This window comes from Vicugna pacos, chromosome 1 (assembly GCF_048564905.1).
Source record: "Vicugna pacos chromosome 1, VicPac4, whole genome shotgun sequence".
Taxonomy (NCBI): Eukaryota; Metazoa; Chordata; class Mammalia; order Artiodactyla; family Camelidae; genus Vicugna; species Vicugna pacos.
In genome coordinates, this window is record NC_132987.1 from 53,511,234 (window position 1) to 53,533,988 (window position 22,755).

Consider the following 22,755-nt stretch of genomic DNA (forward strand, 5'->3'; position numbering starts at 1 on the left):
TGCCAGTTTTATGATAGTAACATCAAAGATCACTGAAAACAGATCACCATCACAAATATAATAATAATAAAAAGTTTGAACTGTGGCAAGAATTACCAAAATGTGACACAGAGACATGAAGTGAGCAAATGCAGTTGGAAAAATGGTGCTGAATGATTTGATCAACACAGGATTGCCACAGACCTTTGATTTGTGAACACAAGTAGTATCTGCAAAGCGCAGTGAAGTGCGATAAAATGAGGTCTGCTTAAACTGACAAGCAGACCCCTGGTCAGGCACATCTTGGATTTTGGTACAGATCGTGGTGAGAATGATTTTTTCCATTTGTATAATAGTTTCTTTTATTATCAATATTTTTGTCTTATCTATGTATGAAAATCATTTTCTAGGTGGATTGCCTAGATGAGAGACTAGTCATCTAGTCAAGGGCAAAGTCTCAAACGATAGCTGATATTTGGGTTGTTTTTATTTCATTATCAGGTTAAGAGAGACGAATCTGGAGCAATACATGTTACTAAGCAAAAGCATCTTCACCTGTACTATGACCTCATCAACTTTACTGTGAGTATAACTGAAATGAAATATCCTCATTTATTTTATGTAATTGTTTTGAGTCCATGTTGTGTTAGGGGTTTTTGCTGTGAACCATGACCTTTGAGATTCTATAAAATAAGGAAAGCAGTGAGGTCCCGTTCATATTGAACAAAGGCTGAGCTTTGTGTGATGCCACATTATTTTTATTGTCTTTCAACCTTACAACCTGCTGAACACTGGCAGGATCAGCAAAAGTTTTTTTTAATATCCTGATTAACTCAAAGGGAGATTAGAATCCTTTCTTCAGGATCATTGCCGGGCTTTCTTTGTAAACATGTTTTTGTACTTCTAAGCTTGCCCTAATTGGTTCAGGAACTATTCTTTTCTTGTGGCTAAAAACTTTGCAGAATTCTCTACCATGTGTCTCAGTCCTGAGCAACTTTTTGATTAAAAAAAAAGAGATTATTTCTTTTTGTATCAACTTTTATAACAGATGATTTATTAAGTTAGTTGCACATTGCCTTTTAATCTCATATACAGACTATTGATTTATAACACTTTTTTCATACACATTTCATGAAATTATTTTGTTCAGCCTCTTCCAATATGTATATAACATCACCAGAACTTGTCGTTGAATCATATAACATAGTTTTTTAGAATTCATCATCGCTTCCACTTAAGATGTTTGAGATGCAGCACTTTAAAAATCCGCATATGGTTCTGTCCCTGGAAAAAATTTTCCCAACCGCAAGTAGCCATTCTCCTGACAGTAGGACATTCGGTGTTTTTCATTTGTCTTGTGTGTTATCCATGATGTGGCCACTAACTGCATTGCTTTGTTAATTCCCTTTAAAAGGCTTGTTTACAACACATCAGCACTTAGAATTGTGAGGGTCTAATCTCTATAATTGCTAAACCTGCTAACATTTTTGTCATTCTTTCTCTTTCAACCAGGTGCCCTCTGAAAGTACCTAAAAACTAGCACTGACTAAGGCTGTATAAGGTTAAATAATGTCTATCCCAAATGACACTTTGTTTCTCAAAGTAATCAAGAGAGCATCTTAAAAAAGCTCTTTGTAGATGATTTGAATGTCAAACTCTCTGTCTTCTGAGAATTGTTTTTGAAAACCAAACCGAGCCCTTCCCTTAGAGCAGCCACTCACTACACAGTATAAAGTATATATTCAGCATGGTTAAAAGAGAATTGATCATTTTCAACTTGATTGCCTTTGATACGGTATTATGCAAATAATTTCTTATAACATGGGAATAGATCATATAAATAAATCAAAATGAATACCAGAGAGAGAAAGTGCAGGGGAAGCACTTGTTCTGGCTAATTTTGAATTCTAATTGAGATTTTAAGACTTCATTTATTTCTTGGGGAGAAATTGAGATTTTTCAAAAAAATATTTTGAAAATAGAAATCTTATACATAACCCAAGAAATTTATCAAAATGGTATCCTTCAGAAGATTTTTAATATTATTAAGTTATTACTTTTAAAACTGTAATAGTACTTACTAAAGAAAATTCAGAATATATAGAGAAATAGAAAGCAAAGAACTCTCCCATAACTTGTAGATATGTTTTGAAGAAAATATGTATTTTAAATAGCTTCTATTTAAAATGTATGTTGCTTAAATGCTAGCAATCATTATTGGCCAGCTAGGTTTATAAGGTTTCATTTGCCCTATTGACTGATTACAATGTCAGAAACACTAGAAATGTAAACTTGGTCACTTTGCTTAAGTGTCATTGTGCCAATGTACCTTTTAAAATTTTTTATTAAAAAACAATATACCCCATAATATTTATTAGAGCTGTTAGCCTTTTACATTATGAGTCATTTTAATACCATCAAAACTCAATACTGTGCTGTGTATCTGCTGTTCTCTGGGCTGTCCCTGAGTAGTTCTTGCTGTAAATGTGTTGTCATCAAGTTATTAATTAAATGAATAAGGTCCTCAGTGTAATTTAACTGAGGGACCAAGCTTTCTTGTCCTGGATGGTGGTGTGGGATGGGCCTCACTTTTGTGTTGTGTGCTTGAATTACAGTGGATAAACTCACGCACAATTGTGCTCTTGGACAGTGTAGAGAAGTTGCATGTGATTGATCGGCAAACTCAAGAGGAATTGGAGACAGTGGAGATCTCAGAAGTTCAGTTGGTCTATAATAGCAGCCATTTCAAATCACTAGCCACTGGAGGAAATGTGAGCCAGGCACTGGTAAGGGCAATCCATTATCTTGGTACTGCTTTGATAAACTTGGTATTTTGTTGTTGTTATGTTTTAGAAATAGGAACTCAGAGGAGTTATCTTTATGTCTTGAGGTGTTTCCTTAAGGGCCATTAACTAGGTTGAAGTGGATGTGAGTGTGTAAGTTTTCAGGAATGTGAACTTAAACTAAAATAATTTCTGTTACCTTCTATCCAGAAATGTGACTATTTTAATACCAAAAAAGTTTTATACCAAAATGATGAAATGAAATTGAAAATTTATGAGAAAGAAATTTAATAAAAACAAAGTTTTTTAGAAAGTTTAATGTGGTAGCAACAAGCCTGATAGACTTAAGGAATGAATGACTAGGGAGACGGGCAGCCTGTGAGGCTTTGGAAATATTTGAGTGCTTGGTAAAGGGTTGAACAGGTGTGGAGGCTGTGGTCACTAAAAGGCAGAGATGGCTTTGAGAGAAAGAAAGATTCTTTAGGAATAGGAAGTAGATGAAATGTAGGAGCCTGCAGAGAAGGAAGACACAAAAGTTATGATCTTAGTATTAATTCTACTATATTTTAAGCAATGACAATAAAAGCCTTTAGCAATTTACATAAGTGGTTTACAGTTGATTTACCTTGAATTGCAGTCTCATATTTCCTAAACTAGTAATCTTTAAGCAGGAAATTTAGATTCTTTTGAGGCTTCTCTGGGTAATTTCTTGGGAAAAAAAATAGTAATGATGGTTACATTTAATGAGTTGTCCACAGTATAATATGTAGCCATTGCTCAAGTCTCCCTAAGTTATTAGAACTTCAGAGCATGGAGTGTGTATGAAAGGGTCTTCCATACATATTTTCAGAATTTGGAAACCAGGAAAATCCAGAAAAAGAAATGGTAATGCAATGGAATTCACTATAGTAAGAATATTTATTGTCCCAAACTTAGATATTTTCTTTTGTCTGAGTGGTTATTAAAAATACTGGTGAACTTTAAACTTGCACTTTCAGCCAAGATTGAATAATGGGGACTGGATTTATTCTCCTGTCTAGAAAAAAAAAATCAGAAAAAAAAGAAAAGAAAAGAAACAATAGTTTTCAAGATACCGGGTATCAGACAATAAAGGTCAGTGGTCCCTGACAAATGGGAGACAAGTGACCTGAGACCTATGATTGTCTTGGGAGTGTTTCTAGTCTGTGGCTCAAGGAGGAGGAATCCACCTGGAGCCTGGAGGACTCCATGAGTTGAGCCAGAGCTGAGACTGCAGGAAGACAAAGGTGGGTTAACTTTTCAGGACAGAGTACTGGAGAGGAGAGCACTATGCAAAGGGTCCTCCTTGGGTGTTCAGCAGACATCTGATCAGCAGATGCATATGAGGGAACTACCCAAGGCCAGGGAAAGAAATATTTGAAAGATATAGAAGGAACTATATCTGGTGCTCACACTGACTTGTTTACACCAGCCACATGGAAAACTTCATGATTCACTGGGCATTGAGCAGAGTACTCAGGGCCATCTTGCCTCAGTAGTTGGAGTAATTAGGAACAAACACTGCTCTGGTCCCCACTAACAACAAGATCAGGAAGGATCAAACTCTTTTCAAGTAACTTAACTACCTTTCAGAACAAAGTGCAAAAATATTAATAGGAATACAGAAATTTCCAGAACTCAGCAAGGTAAAACTCACAATGTCTGCCATGCCTAGATTCCTAGGCATGCAGAGAAGAAGAAAACCACAACTTATGATGAGAAAGATCAATCAAAACTGACATAGACCTGAAACAGATGTTAGAATTAGCAGACCAAGGACATAACAGTTATTATAACTATAGTCCATATGTCCAAAAGTTAAGTGGAGACTTGGAGATATTAAAAAAGATGCAAATCTAACTGCTAGAGATAAAATCTGCAGTGCTTAAGATAAAAAATACCCTGAATGGGATTAACAGCAGAGTATAGATATTGCAGGAAAAAAATATTTGAAGGTACAGCAGTAGAATCTATCCAAAATGAAACAGAATAAGTAATTAAAAAAAAATAGTGTTAGTAACCTATGAGACAGCACCAAGTAGCCTAATATGTGTGTAGTTGAAATCTCTGAAGAAGAGGAGAGAAAAAGGTTAGGTTAAATAATGGTCAAAAACTTCCAAAACAATAAACACAAATTTCAAGAAGCTCAATGAACACAAACACAAGTAAAATAAGGAAAACCGTACATAGATTGATCCAAATGAGTTGGAAAGAGGAAAATATTAAAGGAGGCAAAGAAAAAAGTTCACATGCAGAGGAGCAATAATAAATGTAAGAGCAGATTTCTCATCAGAAACAATCTTCAGCAGTCTCCAAAGAAGATACACAAATGGCCAATAAGCATATGACAAGATGCTCAGCATCATCAGTCATTAGGGAAATGCAAATAAAAACCACAGTGAGATACCACTCATACCCACCAGGATGACTGTAATCAAAAAGACAGGCAGTAACAACTGTAGATTAGGATGCGGGAAGACTAGAACTCTCATATATTGCTTGTGGGACATGGTGCAGCCACTGTGGAAAATGTTTTGGCAGTTCCTCAAAATATTAAACATAAAGATTCCGTATGACTGAGCAATACTGTTCCTAGGTAGCTACCCCAGAGAAGCAAAGACATATGTCCACACAAATACTTGTACACAAATGTTTATAGCAGCATTATTCATAATAGCCAAAAAGTCAAAACAGTCTAAATGTCCACCAATTGATAAATGGATAAACAAAATGTGTCATAGCCATGTAATAGAATGCTATTTCTCAGTAAAAAAGATGAGCTATTGACACACACTACAACATGGATAGACCTCAAAAATACTGTGTTAAGTGAAAGAAGCCATATGGAAAGACCACATATTGTTTGATTCTATTTATATGAAATTTCAGAAAAGGCAGGTTTATAAAGACAGTACAATGGGGACTGGGAGTAGGAATGGGGATTGACTGAAAATGGGTAAAAGAGATCCTTGTGGAATGGTGGAAATGTTCTGAAACTGGATTTTGGTGATGGTTGAACAACAGTATATGTACTAAAAATTATTGCACTCTTAATGAGTAAATTTTGTGGTATATAAATTATACTTCAGAGCTGTAATTTAAAAAGCAGTTGAATGTTTAAAACAAAAATAATGTACTGTTTATGGTAAGTAGAGATAATAGTATAACAAAAATAGTATATGCCAGTAGGGAGTAGGGGGCAGAACTATATCATTGTAAGATTATTACATTATATATCGAATAGTATAATATTTAAATGTAGACTGACCGAATGGCCATCATTCAAAAGTCCACAAATGATATATGCTGGAGAGGCTGTGGAGAAAATGGAACCCTCCTGCACTGCTGGTGGGAATGCAGTTTGGTGCAGCCATTGTGGAAAACAGTATGGAGATTCCTCAGAAGGCTAGGAATAGACTTACATAGGACCCAGTAATCCCACTCCTGGGCATATATCCAGAAGGAACCCTACTTCAAAAAGACACCTGCACCCCAGTGTTCATAGCAGCACTATTTACAATAGCCAAGACATGAAAACAGCCTAAATATCCATTGTCAGATGACTGGATAAAGAAGATGTGGTATATTTATACAATGAAATACTATTCAGCCATTAAAAATGATAACATAATGCCATTTGCAGCAACATGGATGTCCCTGGAGAATGTCATTCTAAGTGAAGTAAGCCAGAAAGAGAAAGAAACATACCATATGATATTGCTTATATGTGGAATCTAAAGAAAAGAAAAGAAAAGAAAAAGACAAATGAAGATAAATACAAAACAGAAACAGACTCATAGATGTAGAGTACAAACTTGTGGTTGCCAGTGGGGAGGTGGGTGGGAAGGGACAGACTGGGAGTTTGAAATTTGTAGATACTGACAGGTATATATAGAATAAATAAACAAGTTTATACTGTATAGCACAGGGAAATAGATACAAGATCTTGTGGTAGCTCATGGGGAAAAAGAATGTGACAATGAATATATGTACGTTCATGTATAACTGAAAAATTGTGCTCTACCCTGGAAATTGACAACATTGTAAACTGACTATAACTCAATAAAATAAAATTTTATAAAATGTAGACTGAGATGAGTTAAAGCTGCATATTGTAAACACTGGAGCAGTCACCAAAAAAAGTATGACTTTACAATAGTAGCAACAAGATGGAATGTTAAAAAATATTAAATTCAATGAAGCATAAAAAAGAACAGATAGTACAAGTAGAAAACAAGATAATAAATCTAAACCAAACTCTCTCAGTAATTATAGGAAATAGAAGTAGTTTAAACATTTCAATTAAAAGGCAGGGAATACCAGATTGTATAAAAAAGCAAGAACCAACTATGTGCTATCTATAAAAAACATTAGATACAAAGACATAGACAAATTAAAAGTAAGGGGAAGGAAAAAGACATATCATGCAAACACTGATCATTAGAATGGCTATATTAATACCAGATTAAGTAGATTTCAGAGTAGGGAATATCGATAAGAAATAAAGAGAAATTTCAGATTGATAAAAACAGGTTACTTTATCAAGGAGACATAATAATCTTAAAAGTGTGAGCACCCAATAACAGACCTTCAAAATATATGGAACAAAAACTAGCAAAACTAAAAAGAGAAACAGAAATCCAAAATTATAGTTCGGAAATTTCAAAACTACTTTCTCAGTAATTAATACAATTAATAGACAGAAAGCCATCAAGGGCATACAAGATTTAAAAAAAAATTATTGACCAACTTGACTTACCTGATATTTATAGAACATTTCACCCAACAAAAGCAAATTACAAACTTTTTCAAGTGCACGTAGGGCATCCTATAAATTATATGCTAGACCATAAAATAAACTACAGCAAATTGTTGAAGGAATTATCAGGGTAAATTTGGAGAAAACCCAAATATTGAAAGTTAAATAACACTTTTATAAATGACCTGTCAGTGAGAGAAGGAATCTCAAAGGAAATTAGAATATATTCTTAACTAAGTGAAAGTGAAAACACAACATATCAAAAATATATGGTCTACAATTAGATCAGTTTTTTGAGAGTAATTTATAGCATTAGATACTTATGTTAGTAAAGAACATCAAGTTACTGATCTAAGTTTCTGTCTTAATTAAGGAAATAGAGAAAAGCCAATAAACTTAAAAATAGATTAAAGGAAGAAATAATTAAAAAGATGAACACAAATCAATTAAGTAGAAAATAGGCAAACAATAGAGAAAATCAAAGAAACCAAAGCTTGTTCTTTAAAAGATAAAATTGATAAGCTTCTATTGAGACTAATCAAGAAAGAGAAGATGTAATTACTAATATCAGGAATGAGAGATATTAAAAAGATACATTAATGTAGATATTAAAAAGATAATCTGAATAAGTTCTTGCCAATAAATTAAATAACTTTAGGTGAAATGGAAAAGTTCTTTGGAAAGCACAAGTTATCAAAGCTGACTCAGGAAGAAATGAAAAATCTACATCTGTGTGGCTGTACATCAATTAAAGAAATTAACTGATTTCCTACAAAGGCCAGGCTCAGATAGCTTCACTAGGGAATTCTGTTATTTGAGGGAAAAAAAAACCAATTTTACCTCAAAATCTTTTTGAAAATAGAGGAAAAGGGAGCATGTAACTCTTTTTATGACACTGGCTTAACTTTGATAATAAAACCAAAGACATTACAATAAGGAACACTACTGATCAATGTCCTCATAAGCATAGAAGCAAAAATCCTTAAAATATTAGCAAATAGAAACTCGCAGTGTGTAAAAAGAGTAATCTTGATCAGATGATGTTTATCCAAGTCATGCAAGGGCTGGTTTAACATTCAAGTATCAATGTGGCAGGGGGAGGGTACAGCTCAGTGGTAGAAAGCATGCTTAGCATGCACGAGGTCCTGGGTTCAATCCCCAGTACCGCTACTTAAAAAATAAATAAATCTAATTACCTCCCCTACCAAAATTTTTTTTAAAAATTAGAAAAAACTATTACTTGATAGTTTTACATTGGATTCATTTTTTAATTCTCTCTACCTTTGTATATATATTTTAAATTTTTATAATGAAAAGTTAAGAAAAATGACTAGTTATCAGTTGTTGGCCACATATATTTTGGGGGATTTATACATTTTAACGTATTTAAGCCCCCCAGAAACTGCATGGTTTTCAAAGATGGGAAAACTTAATGTCAGAAGTTTGAAACTTGTTTACAATCATACCTTGTAGGTGACAGCCAAAATTTGCAACCCAGATTGACCAGAAAGTAGGTTTCATTTCTAATTTGCTGGGCTATGATGATCCTCCTATGCTATGCTGCATTGTCTTCCTGTTTTCTCTTGTGTTTTACACTGATATTTATTTCAAAGAACTTGGAGGTACCGTTTTCAGTTTTTTGCCAGAAGCAGTGACTACTTGTCATCCAATAATAGTGGGCAGGTTGCAACAGTTGTCCTTTAGATTTAGAACTTGACGCATTCCTCCCTTTCCCCGTTACTTTGAAAATTAGAAAGACCATGTGTAAGCAGAGAATTACTTTTTGCACTTTCTCTTTTCTTCTACTTCCACTGACAGACTGGTATTTGATTGGCATTTCCCCCCCACTCACTTATGGGATGAAACCGTGTTGACGTAAAATGTTGCCTCGTAATTCATATTCTTTAAAACTTCTAATGCATGTAATTTTGCCTTTTTAATTTTTTTATAGGCTTTGGTTGGAGAGAAGGCTTGTTATCAATCCATCAGTAGCTATGGTGGTCAGATCTTTTATTTGGGGACAAAAGTAAGTTCTTCCACTCTGGGACTTGGCATTTTGTTTCAGGATAGATGGGGCTGGAGGAGGTTGCTGGTAAAGAGGGCAGTGCATTACAAAGTGAATATTGATCAGCAGTAATCTAAAACTTTTAGGGTTTAGATGGTCGTGATTTTTAACTAATTTATTTCCTCTCCTTTTAGACATATTGTGTTTTTACTTTTGTTTAGGTTCTGGTTTGTGGGATGTTTATTTTCTTTATTCAGAGGTATATTTTCATAATCTTCTTTCACATTTATGTTTTCATGACCAGAATGTACCTTATCATATTTATTTGTCATGTAATTAAGATTTCCTTTAGCTTACAGCAGCTTAGAGTATATTAAAATGCATTGAGACATTTGACGTCTTATAGGAACTGTTTGTGTATCAATTTGTTCTTGGGAGTTTTTTTTAACTTAACATGGAGAAATATGTTGGGAGATTGGACTTTCCTTGTTCCTTTTCTGTGGAATTAACTCCTCCTTAGACTTAATTTACTTTTTACATGTTTGATTTTCTCTTTAATGTGGGCCCTTGAAGACCCTTTAGTAAATGCTTCTAACTTTAGTATGAAATATTTTTACTTAAAGAGACATAAAATAGGTGTGGGACTGAGACATACATGTCTCTCAAATGAGTTCGTTAAAGATGATCATTTTAATTTCCTTCTCTTTATTTTCCAGTCTGTTTATGTGATGATGCTGAGGAGCTGGAGAGAGGTGAGTTCAAAGTAATTTTATTATATGTTAGCACTATCAAATTGAGAGCATCTTAACAGTTTTGTTTTGACTTTGCAGAAAAAGATTATTTGGATTTGTGCTTTTTAATTTTTAATTTTTTTACTTTTTAAAATTTTTTGGATGGAGGTAGGTAATTAAATTTGTTTATTTATATTTGTTTTTTAATGGAGGTCCTGGGGATTGAACCCAGGACCTTGTGTATGTTAAGCATGTGCTCTACCACTGAGCTATACCCACTCCCCTGGATCTGTGCTTTTTAGTTTCAAAAGTGTACATCAAAACCATTATAACTCTTATGTACTTGATTTGATAAAATTGACTGTAAGTCAGCATTAGGCTTGGCTATGTATATCAGAAAATTCAAAATAACAGTGGTGTGAAGATTTCTCTCTCATGTAAAAGCAGTGTGGAGGTAGGCAGTCTGTGGCTAGTGTGGCAGCTCCGTGGTCTTTGGCATACTACACTTTTCTACCATCCTTATGTGTGGATTCTAGTCTCAAGGTCATTTTATGTTCCAGTATGACTGCTGGAGCTCCAGCTGCTAAGTTTACATTCCAGGAAGGAGGAAAGAGAAGGACTGGCCCTGTCCTTTTAGGGTGACATCCCAGAAATACCAAATAACACTTCCACTTACCTATTGTTGGCCAGAGCTTAGTCACGTGGCTCAAAGTGGCTGCAGGGGAGTCTTAGAAATGTCCTTTAACTGGTATATTGCTGTCTCATGTAAACTTGAGATTTGTTACTAAGGAGGAAGGAGCAAGTAGACGTTACGATTAAACGCCTAGCCATTTCTGCTACAGTGACATTCCAGCTGTTTCCTCTTTTCATTTTTAGGTCTTGTGACTGCTTATACTAGCCTTTATAATCACTGTACTGTCCAGTGCTTTAAGAAATTATTTTTGGAAATAAGATATTCACATGGTTTTGGAATAATTTTAGCTACTAAGCAGCAACTTCTGGAAAGATTAGATAGAATAGGAATTCTGACCGGTGGTTGGTCAGACAGAGGAGTCTGGCTTCTCTCATTCATTCATTTTAGAGAGTGGATCACCTCCTGAAACAAGATTGTCTCACGGAAGCCTTGGCTCTCGCATGGTCTTTTCATGAAGGAAAAGCAAAAGCAGTAGTGGGTAAGTTAATGGAACACCACTGTAGTAGATGTTATTTTCTGGAGCAGAGACAATGGATAATACTAATCACTTACAGAACTCACTCACCGAAATATTAATAAGTGTTTTGTAAATAAGATGTTATCAAACCTTGCAGACTTTTAATGAAAAAAGTTAACATGTACAGGATATAGAATTTTAAAGGACACTGTAAAAATTCAATTCATAGGTAAAATTTACTATTAGAACAAAAGGGAAATACACTGATATGCTGTCTGGTCTGCTAGATGGGAGGTGTTCCTATTATGGCATATTAGCCAACATTTTGATACCTAAGGATTGTTAGGATTGTATCTATTGTTAGCATAGGTTATAAGTAGAAGACCAGAATAATTTCAGTCCTGAAGATGTGGTTTAACTGGTTTTATGCCGGATTTTGCTTCTCTGCAGGATTGTCAGGGGATGCCAGTAAGAGAAAGGCTGTTGCTGCAGATCGGGTAAGTATTTTAATAGGGTCTTTACTAGGCTACAGTACACATTTGCTTTGGGTATTTGCTAATAATATTTGGGTACGATTAGGTAAATGTCTGCAGTCAAGGAGAGACTAAAAAAGCAAATCAGATTATAATTCCCCCTTGTTATCTTGAGTGCTTTTAAAATTTCTTTTTGTCACCTTTTCTTTTTTCCCTTGCTCACCCTCTTATGAAGGTAAATAGCAAAATAACCAAAAGACAGAAGGAGAGGGAAAATCCGGGGATCTGGGTAATTTCTGAACCTAGTGATAGCCCACTGAAAATTGACATTTGTTAGTCTTTATAAACCGATCAGTAATTATGAGAAATACTGTATGTGCAAGTATTCATATTGCCTGAGGTAGGAGAGGGGCCTGATGTTTATTATTATTATTAATTAGCATTAATATGGTTAATGTTCATATTTAACATTAGCTTTGTTTTCCTACTCTAAATTTGGTTGAATTCATTTACTATAGTCATTCCTCCTCCTTTTTATTGTACAAATGCATTGGTGAACATTAGATTCCAAATTAGTATAAACATTTGGAAAACATGCACAGAAATCAGTCATTCCTTAGACTCATAAATGATTTTCTCAGTATCTGGTAAAAAGAATTGGCTATCTGGGAAGGACCTATGCAAAGGATCACTAAAGAGCTAAACCTCATCTTTTTTTTTTCCTGAGCAATATGTGTACTAATGAGGTCTGGAACCTGGGGGTATTTATTAGGAAAGATTAGCAAATTGGTACCAGCCCTAAGGCTGAAAGAAATTAGACTAGGTTAAAAAAATTGGGACATAAAGCTACTAAATTTTTTCATTATATTTTTAATACAATAACAAAACATTATTATTTAAGAGAATCTAATATATTAAGTATTAAAAAACTTTAGAGATATGTTTTCATTTCTACACAAGGCTGTTTTCCTTACAGATGGTAGAAATCCTATTCCATTATGCAGATCGAGCTCTGAAAAAGTGCCCAGACCAGGGGAAAATCCAAGTGATGGAGCAGCATTTTCAGGTACATCTTTGCAAGTGCTTCTAATAGACATTGCCATGAATAGGTCTCGTACTGCTCTTTGACATTACTTGATAATGGGACTTTCATGTTTTACTTAACATTTTTCAGTATTCAAAGCTTTATTACAGAGTTTGTGGAGCATTCTAAATGATTAAATTTTGAAGTAACAGGTGTACAGACACATGGGAGCAGATGAGTACAATGTTGTGGAGTGTTAGTGCTTAGGTACCTGGTGCTTCATGGAAGGAGAGAGGGTCTGTACAAGGATACTTACCTGTGAATTGACACCTCACAGTGGCTGACACCTTGCTGATGACTAACACTTACGTTAACTAGGCTATTTGGAGAAGAAGTGTACTGCCAACGTTTAAATTTGGTTCTAGGAGCACCTGTGACTCAAGAATAGATCAGTTACAAAAAATAAATATGATCTCTTGAATATACTAATGAAAAACCTTTAGTTTCTCTTGAAACTAAGTGAAAATGGAAGGCCAGGAATGCTTTAAAGACTTGCACAGTGTTTATTATGTGAGTTTTACTGTTTGCAGTGATCTCCAAATATATTTGTTGCAGATTTCTGTTTCTTCTTCCCCGTTCGGAGAGCATCTTCCCCACCCCCTGCCTCCTCTTTTTAACAGATATTTGAGGGTCTAATACAGAGGTCAGCAAACATTTTCTAAAAAGACCCAGATAGTAAAATACAAGCTTTGTGGGGCACATTTGGTCTCTGTCACATATTCTTCTTTGTGATTTTTAAAAATTTGTTTGTTTTTAAACAACCCTTTGAAACTGTAAAAACCATTCTTAGTTGTGAGCCATTCAGGCTGTGGGCAGGACTTGGCCCTTGGGCCAAAGTGTGTCTAACTCTTGGTCTGATACGTACTAGGCACTAGGCAATAGTGTGTAAAACGTATGTGGTCCTTGCTATCTTAAAGTTGAGAGTCTACCCAAAATAACTTTTCTTGTGTATATTAATGGAAATATTGAGGAGAAATAAAGGGTTTTGAAGTTTTGTGGAGTAGGCACAGCTCGTATCTTTTTATATCTCCATTTGTTGCTCTTAACTTTGGAAGACAAGGGTAGATGTGGCAATTAACAACTGGAAAGTCTCAGAGCAGAATTTGGTTTCTTGAACTGCACTCCTTAATGCCACAGTAGTGGACTTCTGCGAGGATTAACTTTCATTGCCTTTTGGCTGGAAGCTGATTAAATTTCTCAGTAAAGAAAAAGGAACCTATATAAAGTTATAAAAATAGATAACTTAGGAGGAAAACATGGCAGAAAGAAAGCATTTGGAGACAAAACTGTGTGGGAACAGTACCTTGTATAAAAATGATTTTGTGTACCAATGCAGTATATATAGAAAAGAAAATTTAATATTTTAACAAGAGGCTACCTATTACCAAGCAGTAGGATGGTATTCATGTAAAAACTCTTGTGTTGGGAGGTATACTTTGTAGAAAAAAAAATACCCAATAGGGAATGCTAGGAGGGGTTAAGTGTGTGTGTGTGTGCGCAAGTGCGTGATATGGAAACCACTGTGCTGGCAAAGAACATGGCAGAGAACTATAAAAGAAGAAAGTAACAAAAGTGATATTCTGATGGAGAAATATGAAAAAAATTTCAGCACTACAGAGTAGATGATGGCTTTGAAAGCAGATTTCATGAAGTTTACTGAGAAACAAACTGTAGTAATGTGTTCTTTAATCATCTAGATATTTGTTGGAAGTTTCATTCTGCTGAACAAGTATCTAATAACTTTGAGATTAATGATTTAATGAGATTAATGATTTAATCTCATAGGAGGTAAAGGAAACAATGGTGGGAACTGTTACTATGAATTTACTTCGTAACCAGTGATTAGGGAAGTAGAAGGGATAGACTCTTGATAGAAAAATTATTTTATTTTAAAGACTAATAATGAAAAATACACTCAGTATGAATCCTGTATTTTAGAAAGCAGATATTTCAGAAAAAAATACAGGCACACATTCATGGTTTTAGCCTCCAAAATACTAATGGGCTCACAAAGAAGAAATTCTTTAATTTTGATGTTATAACCAAAAACAATTCAAAGAGATAGGAAATGGGGAAGAATATTGAGAGAAGTATCTGTCTACAAAACACAGAACAGCTACGAAAGATGGAGAGAGAGATAAACAAAGGTATTTGCCAAAGCCATCAAGAATCTATAAGACTATCACAACGGAGGTTAGTTAGTCTAGAATGTGCTTCCCAAAATGCTAAGGGTACAAAAAAGGGATTTTGACAAAGATTCACTAGATATATATACTACATGCCAAGTACTGTGTAAAGGGTATGATGTTCATTTTTGTTTAACTCTCAGAGCAACACCAGGAGGTAGATACTGTTTTTATCCCCATATTTTTAGATGAGGAAATTTAGGCTGAGAGAAGTTAAGTGACTTTCCACGGTAATACTGCTGATAAAAGGTGGGGCCAGAACTCCAATCCACGTTTTTCTGACTTCAGAGTCCAGCTCTTAACTAACCATTGCACTATACTATTATTTTCAAAGCGAGTGCAGGAAAATGATGAGTGAGAAGGGGTGCTGATAATCGGTGATCAAGAATGATAATTAGAGCAAACTTCTGAACTGTTTGATGCCTACCATGTGGCAGGTGCTGTTACAAACCCTTTACCTGTATTAACTCATTTACTTTTTATAACGCTCTCAGATAGGTACTGTCATTATTCACATTTATAAATGAGACTGAGGCACAGAGAGGTTAAATAGCCTGTTGCAGTTCATGTAGCTAGTAAACAATGTGGCTGGATTAGAATCCAGGCAGTTGGGCTTCAGAGCCCACATCTGGACTGCCACACTCTGTTATAGAGCAATGCTTCTTATTCTGCCTTCATTTTCATGAGCACACAGAATGGTCTTTAAAATGGAAAAGTCCAGATAAATGTATTAAAGAAAAAAGCTGAAGTCCAGCATGTATTTCATGTTCTGTATTAACAACCAGTAACAAGTATAGTTCAAGCGAAAAGAATGTTTTTTTTTTAAAGAATGGATTTTTGATTTGTCAGTTGATAAAATGAGTCTTACTTTTGTAAGTCCCCACTCCAATGTCAAGCATTTCTGTTACTGAAAGGTTAAGACAAAAATGACAAAAGAATCAGGAGTAGCATCAGGTCAGAATTAATTTGATTAGGTAAGGGATAATTTACTTGAACAGCCTTTATACTTAAAGGTAAATAATTTAATTTCTGTCTATATAGTTAGCATTGGATCTTCTTGAATAATCAAGTATTTTAAGTTGTAGGATCATAAAAACAAAGTTCAAATTTCCATAGTACAACACAAATACCTATAATTTTCAGAAGAGGTTTTATTCTATAATGAAAATAGAAGATTCAAATTATTTTAAAAAGTTAGTAAAGGCAATACTCAACTTTTCAAAAAAGATTTAGGTTGGGTGCTTTGGTGAGAATTTCTCATACAAATATATGGTGATTTAATTTGATCTGATTTGATCTGAGATGACAAACTGTAGAATCAGTCACGCAAAAAACGTTGTTACTGAGTTAAAAACTTTCTTTTATTTCATTACATTTTGATTGTTCAAATCTCAAGACTCAGTGGAATTATAACCCAGGATACCATCTGAATGTTCTGAGCTATCATTAGTAACTTGTAAGTAACTTCGGATCAATTTTCAAATAAGGTACACTCGATTAAGCATGGATGCCTGAGCAGAGAAGACAATTTACTTCACTCAGGAGAACAATTTTCTTTTAGAAAAGGTGGTCTTTTAGCTCATCAGGATGAGTGAAACACATGCCCAAGTGGTCACAAATTTGCTCTTTTAAGTGTTTAATCTTAAATATTTCATTATAAAATAATCATAAAATAGTTAAATAGGTTAACTCTTAAGTGTAATTTTTTAAAAGAAGAGTGGACTTAGGAAACTATCCACTGATAACCACAGTGTGGTTTGTGAACATTTTCCATGAGTTCACCTAAAAAAAACCTTGTTAAACTCACATACTGTTATTTTGAAAGGAATGTGAGGACAGTCTGTTCATGGAATGCTTATTTCATAACCTCTTGATTTCATTAAAGCATTTGTCTGTTTTCCATTATCCTCAGTGCTGAAATAGATTAGTAAGTAGTAAATAGATATGCAGCTAGGTGAACATCCCTACCCAAAAAGTATTCTTTGGTGGCTTAGTATTAATTGCTTTTTAGGGCTGTTTCATCCAAGTTTCTATCATCTGGATGAAGATTTATTGAGTGGCTTGTTGAATTTAGATGGCACGAAGAATCAAGGTCCAAAATGATCTTGATGAAATGCAGTCAAAATTGTTACAAGATGAAATTTAACAAGGATAAACATCAAGACTTGCACTAGATTCAAATAATTATAAGTTACATGAGTACTGGACTGGGAAAATCTAGGTGGACAGGATTTTAGTTCACCCTAACCTTAGTATGAGCCAATAGTGTGTTAAGACCCAGAAAAGGAAAACGATAGTACCACTGGGCTACCAGTTGAAAATAAAAACTCTAAGAAGATATTTTATGGACTGTTGACAGACTGACCTGTATCCCACAACTGGGATGGTGGGAGGTTTTAAAAATAGTTAAAAAAAAGAAACCAAAAACTAGGGCTTTTTGTCTGAGAAGAACGTAAGTAGATGGATGCCTGTCTTCAGATGGTGAAGGACTGTGCTGTAGGGATTTACTGTATTGCAGTAGAGGGAAGGCTAGTATAAGTGGTAGAAATCAGGAGAAGATCTGTTTCAATTTAAAATGACCTAGTGATTATGTAACAAACCTTGGACTTATGTACCTCCTACTGTTGAATATATTGAAGTAAAGGGATGGTGACCAACTAACCAGGAGTATTTTGAAAAGACTTTCTTCACTGGATGGGAACATCTGAGATTCTGTTTCATTATCAAGAAACTTTCATTGGAAACAGGAAATCTCTGATCCAATTATTTGAAATTCCATTAAGACTGGTTTCTAGCTCAGTCAAAATACTGAACATTTGTATTTTACCAGCAGGTGGCACTCATGGCTGCTGCCTCAATTTCAATCTTTACCTTTGAGGAGGAGCCTTACCTTTTCAGAATATGTAATGCCATTCAGTATTTCTGCTTTTCTCCAAAGATCAATCAATATTTTGCCCTATCTTAACTATAGGAAATAACTTTTGCCTATCGTGATGTTTTTGATAGGCTGTGGCTTTTGTTTATATAAGAAAAGATTTGAACCTATTATAATTTATTTGTGTAACTACTGGATTAAAAGGAATTAAAGTGGGTCGCTGATTCATACAGCTTGAACCACATGTTTTCTTCTGGCCAAGTCTTTCCTTTCCCCACAACAAAGTCAGACAGCAAACAAATCTCTTCTTTGCCCCATGCCATCTCCCATAGCCTTATGCCTTTTGTTCATACATTCTTAGCAGAGCCACACATCATATGAGTTCTCTCCATTTCCTTACCTCCCTCTCATTTCATGTCTGTGAATTCTGTGGACTCTTTTATTCCTCATCTTACTGGTCCTCAGTAGCATTCAACATAGTTAACAACTTCTTGAAATAGTCTGTCCCTCTGGCGTCTCTGGTATCATACATTCCAGGTTTTTTCTTTTTTTTTTTTTTTCCAGGTTTTTTCTTAACTCTCTTGCTACTTAATGTCTTTCTTTGTTCATTCTTCTTCCTCTTCTTTTACTTAACCAATAAATGTTAGAATTCTTCATAATACTGTTACCTTTTATTTCTGTATCAGTGTTTCTCAAGGTGCTGTGTGTTATTTGAGAATATTTGTTTAAAAAATGCTTTTTCTTGAGTTATTTCCCTGGACTACTGAATCAGGCTCTCTGGGACTGGTGACTAGGATTTGTAATAAGCCCCTGAGCTGATTCTTAAGCGTCTTAAAATTTAAGAGTCATTGCTTTATCTTCTCTCCCTAGATAACATAGACAAATGACTGTCTTAACCACTGCCTCCAACCTAGAGTTCCAAGATCCATATAGTTTAGTTGCCCCTTTACATCTTCACTTGGATGTTTTATAGGTACCTCACACTCATGAGTATTCCCTCACAAAGCCCCTTCTGATGATCCCTATTTTCGTGAATGGATCTACCATCCACCTAAAGCAAGTTGAGTGATTCTTGTTTTTCATTTGTTCCTGTCTACTCTGCCTCTTGACAGTTTCTCTAATCTCTCTGCGTCAAGCCATCTATTCTGCCACTATTCTGGTCCACGTCACTATCATTTTCTCTTGCTGTATTACTGTGGCTTCCTCATTGATCTTCCTGTACATATTATTACACTTCATTCCATTTTCCACGCAGTATCTGTAGCAAATATATATCAAATCTAGACATGAGATTCTCCTGGTTTAAAAATCTTTTAAGAACTTCCCATTGTCCTGAAGTGAAGACTAAATTCCCTGGCAGTTTCTAAGGCTCTGCATGATATATCCCTCCCTGTCTCCCCCTAATTCTCTATATCCCTACCATACTATAGAGTTCTTTTCAATTTCTTGATACCTCCATTCTTTCTTGACTGAGAACTTTTGCCCATGGTGTTCTCTTTGCATGAAAAATTCTTTCCCTTTTTTTTTTTTTTTTTTAGCTCTTATTTATTTTCCGGGGCCAGCTTAAATGTTACTTACTCTGACTTTCAGGTTAAGTCAGATACATTTTTTGGTAAAATCCTGTGCACTTAAATTACTCATTCAGTGTCAGTCTTCTCCAGCTAGACTTTTTAAGTCTGGGGACTTGTATGAGTTCAGAGACCATGTTTGATTTTTTTCACCACTGTATTCCCAGCATCTGGTTTAGTGCCCTAATTTTTATAAGTATTTGTTGAGGGAATTTTTTAAATTACACAAATTTATGTTATATACAGTATCTGTCTTGGGGAGTATCTTTTAAATCTAACTCTGGGAGGTTTGAACTGAAAATAGAACTTAGCATTTGCAACACAGATGCCTGTAATCATGGCTAATATTATTGTGTGCTTTGTGCCTGGCAAGTATCTGACTTAATCTTTATAACATAGTTGAGGAATAGTTATTATTTATCCCTATTTAAAGATGTTTAGAAGTATAAACAGACACAGAGAGAGGTAGAGTAACTTGTCTAGTATCATATGACTAGTAAGTAGAATCACAATAGGCACCCAGCCTCTGACTCTGGAGCCTCGACCCTGTATCTGCATTCCTCAGTTTATTCTTTGATAATCTCAGACCAGTGTGTTGTCAGGTAGCTCTCTTTGAAATAGAGAAGACCAAGTAATATATAATTTTTAGGATATTGAAATGTATAAAAAAGTGAAAATATAAAGGAATTAATTTTAGGAGAATCATGGTAATCATATCTGAATGATTGTGGGCTTTTATTCCTCATCTTATGTGTCCTCAATAATAGTCAGCACAGTTAACAGTCTGTCCCTTTGGCTCTTCTGGTATCAGAGTTCTCTGCCAACAGTGTTCTCCAACTCAAAAGCTGATCGATGAACTATGGAAGCTTTTTCATGTGTTTTGGATTATTTTATCTTGCTTCACTCATGTTTATGAAGAAAGATAGAGATGTAAATAAACATAAGGTATTTTAATAGTATGAATCAAGCTAAAAGGATTTGAAAATAAATAATTTTAAAAGATCTTAGAAGCAAAGCCTTATAGTGACCATTACCAAGCTCTCTTTCCAGCTTCCTTTTACATTTCTGTGAGAAGCAGGTTGTTCAAGGCCATCTTTATAGCAGCTGTTGGCATATGTTTTTGTATTAAGATTTCATGCTAAAGAGTGGACAGAGACTGAACATAGAGTGAGGCAATAGGCTCTTTCCTTGTGTAACTCATGCTTCCCTGAGATGATCTGAAGAAGGGAAAGCAGTGTCAGTGTCCAGCACTTATCCTTGAGGCTTGTTTAAAATGCTGGTTCTGGGGAGTCAGATTTTTCCTGGAAGGTTATTTTGTTGTCATCGTATCTGAAAAGAAAAAAAAATACACATACTGAGAGAGATATGTAGTTATGTAACTGCTCATGGTGTTTGTATAGTCATACTAGAATACCAGCTGTTTAGCTCTGGGAGCCTGCAGAGATCTGTGTGTATATCTGAGATATATACTACCTGAGATGTGTGTGTGCTCAGGTATGTTTATCTACTTCCATATATATGCTTTGTTGAAATTTTGAATCATTATCAAACAATGCAGTTTTCATTGCCTGGTTGACTTTTAGAATATAAATTATGAGAATTAATGCCATTGCTCCAGAAAGCAAGGAAATCTGTATCTGCTGTCTCACTTCTTTTCACATCATCCTTATGAAATAGGGAAAGCTAGAGATTATATCTTCAGTTGGCAGATGGTAAGACAGTCACAATGCAATAAAATGATCTCTTGAGTCACTCAAACAATTGACAGGCTTAAATTTAAGTTTTCAGTCAGCCCAGTGTTTTATTCACATATCCACAATGCCTTTTTTTTTTAAGTGAAATATAGTCAATTCACAGCATTATGTTATGTTAGTTTCTGGTGTACAGCATAGTGATTCAGTTATACATATACATATGTATTACTTTTCAAAGACTTTTTCATTATAGGCTATTACAAGACATTGAATGTAGTTCCCTGTGCTGTACAGCAGGTCCTTGTTACTTATTTTTTTTATATATGGTATTTACTATCTGCAAATCCTGAACTCCCAATTTATCCCTCCCTACCCCCTTTCCTCACTGGTAACCTTACGTATGTTTTCAATGTTTGAGTCTGTTTCTGTTTTGCAAATAAGTTCATTTGTGTCTCTCTTTTTTTTAATTCCACATATAAGTGATACCATATGGTATTTTTCTTTCTTCTTCTGGCTTATTTCACTTAGTATGACAGTCCAGGTCCATCCATGTTGCTGCAAATGGCATTATTTCATTCTTTTTTATGGCCGAGTAGTATTCCATTGTATAAATATACTACAAATTCTTTATCCAGTTATCTGTTAGTGGACATTTAGGTTGTTTCCATGTCTTGGCTATTGTAAATAGTGCTTCTATGAACATTGTATTGCATGTATCTTTTGAATTAGAGTTTCCTCCAAATATATGCCGAGGAGGGGGATTACGGTAATCCTGTAATATGGTACGGGGTACCATATGGGTCATATGGTAATTCTATTTTTAATTTTTTAAGGAATCTTTGTATTGTTTTTGATAATGGCTGCACTGAACTACATTCTCACCAACAGTATAGGAGGGTTCCCTTTTCTTCACACCCTCTCCAGCATTTATCATTTGTGGACTTTTTAATGACGGCTGTTCTGATCGGTATGAGGTGATACTTTTTGTAGTTTTGATTTGTATTTCTCTGATAATTAGCAATATTGAGCATTTTATCATGTGGCTATTGGCCATTTGTATGTCTTTTTTTAGAGCAATGTTTTTAGATCTTCTGTCCATTTTTTTATTGGGTTTGTTTGCTACTGAGTTGTATGACATACTGCTTTTTTAAAATAAATCTTAAATACACACAAATATCTAACAAGAGAAACAGTCTTCTTTGGACAGTTATAGGGCTATCCACTGAAGAATAGATTAGAGAAATATTTACTTTTTAAAAAAATTCTGTAGACCAAAATCCAGCCATCTCTCAGGGAGTATTCTACAAGCTTTTGAGATAGAGTGCAATATTCTTGTGGGTTTTTTTTTTTATTCTTGTGCAATATTCTTAAAACAAGTGTTGCTCACTGTGTGTGTTAAAAGGCATCAGGCAAATAAGTGGCACACAACAAAGGCGGAACTTCAGGGTG

At 34.8% G+C, this 22,755-nt stretch overlaps 1 protein-coding gene across 3 annotated transcripts in view; it reads left to right on the plus strand.

The window, feature by feature from the left end:
* Nucleotides 1-22,755, plus strand: part of VPS8 (VPS8 subunit of CORVET complex) — a 223,960-nt gene that overhangs the window by 39,752 nt on the left and 161,453 nt on the right. For all 3 annotated transcript variants that reach the window (XM_006201017.4, XM_072962166.1, XM_072962169.1), the window contains 7 exons: nt 481-561; nt 2,595-2,765; nt 9,491-9,565; nt 10,261-10,296; nt 11,357-11,447; nt 11,877-11,923; nt 12,876-12,965. In XM_006201017.4, the coding sequence (XP_006201079.1) occupies nt 481-561; nt 2,595-2,765; nt 9,491-9,565; nt 10,261-10,296; nt 11,357-11,447; nt 11,877-11,923; nt 12,876-12,965 (591 nt within the window). The remainder of the gene's footprint in view (nt 1-480; nt 562-2,594; nt 2,766-9,490; nt 9,566-10,260; nt 10,297-11,356; nt 11,448-11,876; nt 11,924-12,875; nt 12,966-22,755) is intronic.